Below are 6,022 nucleotides of genomic sequence, written 5' to 3' on the forward strand. Positions count from 1 at the left end.
TTTATGGGGTTCCCTTTTTTTTTTCATAATGATTTTGTCCAAGTCAGATTATTTATTGCTAAAAAAAAATACCACATCAACTTTCTCTTAGGCCACGTAGGACAAAAAAACTAATAAACAGACGAAATGACATTAAGTGGAATAATTGCAAAAGTTTAATGATAAAAAAGAACTTTTTAAAATTTAGGGACAAAAACCAAACTTTTTGTAAAGTTTAGGCACAAAACCAATATTTTAGTCTAATTTAAAATTGGTTAACCCTATTTTATAAAATATTTATATTCAATTCCTCAAAAAAAAAAAAATTTATATTCAAGTCACTTAAATTTGTTTAATAGATTGATGTGACATTGATTGTATTTTTAACATGAATGATTATTTGCTCGATATCCTTCTCAAATTTCATTGAAAAATAAGAATTCGAAAACAAATACATCTTTTGTACAATTTACAGGTCATTATCTTCATCATGTTTTTCAGAATATAGGTTACCATCTTGTTATCTACTTTTAAAGATACCAAGATTCAATCATAGTCAAGCTCCAAGAATATAGTTTATCTTCATAATATGTAATTCTACTTGGAAATTGGAATGCAAGCAGAGTAATCTTAGTGTCTAACTTGGAATACTAATCTTAATCCTATTAGTAATTCAAATATTGTCAAGTCTAAGATTTAGCCTATTATAAATATCAATAGTGGGCTCATTATAATACATAGAGCTTAGTCTTGAAGTTTTAGAAATGAGATCCATAACAAAAACAAATTTGAGAAAAGAAAAAAACTTTGTTTATCTCCATTTATGCGTTTGTTATAGCCTTGGTCTTGCAGCTCCTATATGTACAAAGTTATGGGTTTTTGAGTTTTGTCACTTGTGTGAGTTCTTGGTAGGCAATCAAGGGTGCGATTACGTGTAATTGTGATCCAAGTCAAAACCTCGCACTTGAAGCCCTAAAGAATACTTTTAGTCATTCTCAAAGTAAAACTATATTTTTTATAATTTGATTCTTCTCATGTTTGAGAGAAAAATGCTTTGTCCATTGTATTTAGCAAAAGATGGACATTGCATGAAAAAAAAATTGAAATATGTATGTTAATAATAAATTTGATTGCCCTTATGCTTGAGAAAAAAGGCAAATGTATATTTTATGCAGCAAAAGGTGGACATTGCATAAAAATCAAGGGCTTATGTGTGTCCATGATAAAATAATAGAACTTTTTTTTTACTTGTCAAGTCAAATACTTTATGAAAAAGTATCTTGCAATGAGGGGGGGTTGAATTGAGTTGTTCTTCAACTCCTAGAGACTTGCAAGCATTTTCTCAAACATAAATTAAGAGAATGGTAAGAAATGCGCCATATACGATAGAATATTATGTTCTCTATTTTTATATGGAAAAATGCTTGGCTAGTAGTTACACTTCTTGAACTTTTATTTTAGTCAATTTATTTTTTAAACTTTAGTATTGTAACAAATAGAACCCTTTAACCTTTTCTTTTGCCAATTTTAGTACATAAACTTTGATACTATAAGTTATAACCATAAGGACCCCCCCCCCCCCCCTCCCCTTAACTTTTTTCCCCTAGCTAGTTTAAAACCACTTTCTGCTCCAAATAAAAAAAAAAATTTAATGAAAATAAAGAAATCTTACTATAACAATATAAAAGTTTAGGGGCTTATTTGTTACAATACCAAAAGTTCATGTACCATATTGGTTAAAATAAAAGTTAAGAGGGTCTATTTGTTACAATGTGAAAGTTTATATACTAAATTCGCAAAAATAAAAGTATAGAGGGTGTAAAAGTAACTACCCTAAAGTTTAGGAGATGCCAATGCATTTTACCTCTATATATATATATATATATATATAATCATATTGATATTGATTTACTTATAATTCATGAGTAATATAATTTAGTTAAGCACTTTCTCAATATAAATAAGTTCTTGCTTTAACATTTTAATATTAAACTGTTCTTTTAATAAATTAATAAATAATAAGTAGGCAAATTTAATGAAAAGGTCTAGGAGCTTTATGTTTAAATGAGGGGTTAATATCTTAGTCAAATTTGAAACCTCATATTGATAACACGAGATATATAGCCCTTATTACTTAATTTAAAAGTGGGGAGATTACTGTTTCCTTAAAAAAAAAAAAAAGTTTAATGCAGGAAAATGGGTCAAGTATGCATATAGGAGGAAGGTGAAGGGAGGAGGTATCTCCAATTGAGAGATCTTCAAATTATACTTATTGAAATTTTTATTATGTTTCTCTTATATTTTTAATTTTATTTACCAAAAAAAAAAAATTCAATTTCTTTGTTGTTGATTTTATTTTCGTTAGTTTTGTTGTCATTATCGTATTTTTCAATCTCTCCTTGCTTAGAAAGTCCTTATATATATATATATATATGAAGTATTAACGAAATCATCCAATTTATTTGAAATTGTATTCATTTGTCGAACTAGAAAATTATTTTTGAGTAAATCATAAGGTTTATTAAAAATGTCAATTAAAGCCAAAAGCTAGAGATGCTGAAGGAAAGAAGACAATTTAATTTTTAATCTTGGTTTAACATAATAGACAAAGTTTAACTACAAAATTGATTGTAATTTAAAATTACAACCTTACTCAATAAAATAAACATTACTACATATTATGAAAATCTAACCGTTAAATTTCATATTCTTTACGCTCTTAATACACATGTTGAATTTTGTATCAATTAGATATTATTTACTATATTTGATCTATAAGTTTATTTTCTACGCATAATTTTAAACAACAAAAACTTGCAATTTAAAAAATTTATTGATGATATGAATTTCATATTTTTTTTCACACTCTTAATACACGTGTTAAATTTTGTATCAATTGGATATTATTTACTATTTGATCTATAAGTTTATTTTCTATGCATAATTTTAAACAACAAAAACTTGCAATTTAAAAAATTTATTGATGATATAACTATTGATCTTTAATTTTTTAGAAATTTTGCAAGTATGAAGAATAGAAAAAGAAGATGTTATCCAATAATAAATTTGTCAAAATTCTCCTCCAATAAAAAATATTAAGTAAAATTGTAGTATAAAATTACAATCTATTTTGTAGCTAAATTTCGTTCTAACATAATATTGAGAGAAAATATATAGAAAATGACATGCATAAGCACTTATAAACATGCCTCTGTGTTTTAATATATTTTTGTACATATGAAAAAGAAAGTATTGACTCTTGACATATGAATTTATTTTTTTATTTTAAAAAATTAATAATATTTATATGTAAAAATAAATAAATAAAACAGCATAAGGACAATGATGGAATAAAATATTGATGGATGCAACTTTTCCCATAGAAGTGCATATAGGCCTCATTAATTCCTTATCTATCGCATGGTCTGCCTTCCAAGCTCTTAATGCTTACATTGTGGCGTCCAACTACTGCTACATTCATACAAATTCTCTCTCTCACTTGCTTTTCCCAAACCCTCTCTACCTCTCTAACTTTCTGGTTTCTCTCCTCTTCTCTTCCGCTCTAAGGTAGGTAGGTCTTTCTCTAGCTCTCGTAGGACCACAAAATGAAACCTTCTTTTGCCACTCAACAGTCTCTTCATTTTCACTAACTGCAGTTAATCTTACATGTTTTGGCATACTCATATATATCTCATGCACGATTCCTACTATGTATCTTCTATTTTGGGTTAATCGGTTACTCTCTCTTCTGCTTATATATTATGAGTTTGTGAGGTTCTTTTTACCTCTTGAAGCAGGTTTAGCTATATAGCCATGGTGATGATGGGCTTGGAAAGGTTGATGGTGACTTTGAAATCTAAAATAAGGTCCTTGAAGATGAAGAAACCGTATGACAAGATTGAAAAGAGTGAAAGCATGAGGATTGAGATCAGAAGCAGGAAGGCTCAGAAGCTTATTCAAAAGACCCTCAAAATTGCGGATTCACCCAAGACCAAGGCTATTGTTTTCTGACTTCTGAGTGTTTCTCATCTAATGATAACAGACCATAAATAACAGGCTGGTTAATTTCTGTTTTTGATGTTAAACATTGTAGTTTTATACAAGATGGTATAAGTATCTCTTTTTTTTGTCTGTCACGTACATCTCTCTCTCTCTCTCTCTCTCTCTCTCTCTCTCTCTCTCTCTCTCTCTCAACCATTCACATGGATGTACCATATCAAGAACATATGTGGTGGATATTCTTCCAGAATTTGAAGCAGGGAAAGGTTGTACATATTTCTTTTTTCTTTTTTTCATGTTTAAGCATCAAGCGTGCATGCCCTTGTAAAACCATATATGATGTTTTTTCCGTGCTTTAGGATGTAAAAATTGACTAATCATGCCAGCTTTGGTGGATAATTTGGCAGTTCTATAATTTTCATGGATTAAACTATTCACTCTAATTGATGGAAGCTAGAATTGACATGCTTCCAAAATTTTCATATACATAAAAATCTGTCTTTTCGTCCATCATTAGTATAGAAAGAGCCCCAATTGGCAATGATTTTTAGTTGTCACTTGGTAAAAACACCCTTAAAATGAAACAACTAAAGAGTTGTAAAGATGCTTGACGGTCCCTCAAAGTCAAATCATAAGTTTCTTCAATTTTTAATCTCACCAGCATCAATCATATAAAAACCAAAATCAAATGAAGAGCAATCTCTTCGTTTTGAGTACCCTATGTGCTAAACTCTAAACGAAACTTGACCCACGTGTGGCACCTTGCTATAGGAAGCAGTTTGAGTATACAAGAGTAATATTTTTGCAACAATTTACTCACTTTCAAACCTTTTTTTTTTTTTTTACCATAATTTTTGAGTGAAATTGTGGTATATCTTTATGTTAGAATTTTTTTTCCTCTCCTTTGTGTGCATGTGTTTGTTTCTAAAAAAATATATATAAATAAATAAATAACTTTTTTTTGTGCTATTAAAAAAACTTATTATTATATTAATATGATGATAAAAAATAATCATCCTGACGTCACAAATTTCAAATCCTATCTTACCTATAGTAAAAAAGTAAAAATAAAAATAAAAATAAAAAATTGTACTTGAGAATGCCCAAAAATTATCTAAACTGAGAAATGTTAATATAAACCCACCCTTTTGTATCTCATTATTTCTCCTCACATGTGGTCTCATGAATGAATTTCTTTATATATATAGTCAATCATGCCAGTCCAGTTGACGTAGAACTAACAACCATATGTATGAATCAATCATCTTATTTTAAGTGAGTCTCTTACCTAATTTCTCCACGAAATTAATAAAGCTGTAACGAGTTCATTAAAATGGGTATGGTATATTGGTTAATTTACTCTATTTTCGCTAGCAGTTATTGAAGTTGGTTTAGGTTGGATCAAAAATAAAATGAAAAGAATCCAAGAGAAGAATAAAAAGTTTACAGAACTTATATAGACCCTTTAATATATAAGAGCAATTAAGAAATGGGAGATTATAGGCTGAGGACAAATGACAGAGGAAGGAAAGTTGCTCTTGATGTGGAATTGTTTGAACATGACAATGAAGTTTAATGGTGGACAACATGCTTCAGACCTTTACATTATTATTTCCTCAGAAAGTAACTCCACATTCATTCCCACTATATATGTTTGATTAAAAGCTGTCCACATGTATAAAATAGTGAAAAGGTTCTAAAAAACAAAAGTGCTTTTAGAAAAATCTAATTTCGATCCTTAAGTATAACTTTTTTAGGAATCAAGGACAGTAGTTTGAATCTGGGTACATGATCAACTGATCAAACGGATAGAATCATAGAAAAGTAAAACCAACAAAATTTGCATTCATGTCCTGCAATTTGCCTCTATTACCATGTGCAAATATTCCTCATCAGCTCATATATAGTTCAAATTCACCGAAAGATCTTTTGTTGCTTCTATTAGGAAAGATTTTAAAGGGTGTCTTTTTCCTATTTTTTCCTGTGTTTCCACTTCATATTATTTGACTGTTTCAAGCAACCTAAGATTCTAATTCTAAGTTTA

General features: G+C 28.9%; 1 protein-coding gene across 3 annotated transcripts; it reads left to right on the top strand.

Annotated features, from left to right (window-relative positions):
• The first annotated feature begins 3,338 nt into the window (after nt 1-3,338).
• LOC126713968 (uncharacterized) lies at nt 3,339-4,107 on the top strand. 3 transcript variants are annotated; one of them, XR_007651509.1, is made up of 2 exons: nt 3,339-3,550; nt 3,777-4,107. XR_007651509.1 is itself a non-coding variant. In XM_050413936.1 (2 exons), exons 1-2 carry the CDS (start codon nt 3,341-3,343, stop codon nt 3,988-3,990), a joined length of 423 nt encoding a protein of 140 aa, XP_050269893.1. In that variant the 5' UTR covers nt 3,339-3,340; the 3' UTR covers nt 3,991-4,107. The 3 variants fall into 3 exon arrangements, 2 of the variants coding, with proteins under 2 accessions (XP_050269893.1, XP_050269895.1); XM_050413936.1 differs by having other exon boundaries at nt 3,339-3,546; nt 3,774-4,107; XM_050413938.1 differs by having other exon boundaries at nt 3,339-3,546.
• The last annotated feature ends 1,915 nt before the right edge of the window (nt 4,108-6,022 follow it).

The sequence above is a fragment of the Quercus robur genome, chromosome 2 (genome assembly GCF_932294415.1).
Source record: "Quercus robur chromosome 2, dhQueRobu3.1, whole genome shotgun sequence".
In the NCBI taxonomy this organism is placed as follows: domain Eukaryota; kingdom Viridiplantae; phylum Streptophyta; class Magnoliopsida; order Fagales; family Fagaceae; genus Quercus; species Quercus robur.

What these genes read in the sequence shown, in the direction of transcription:
- LOC126713968 (XM_050413936.1), top strand. Translation starts at nt 3,341, where the DNA reads ATGGATGCAACTTTTCCCATAGAAGTGCATATAGGCCTCATTAATTCC. An exon ending in CTCTTCTCTTCCGCTCTAAG is followed by an intron (nt 3,547 to 3,773) that starts GTAGGTAGGTCT and finishes TACCTCTTGAAG; the next exon opens with CAGGTTTAGCTATATAGCCA.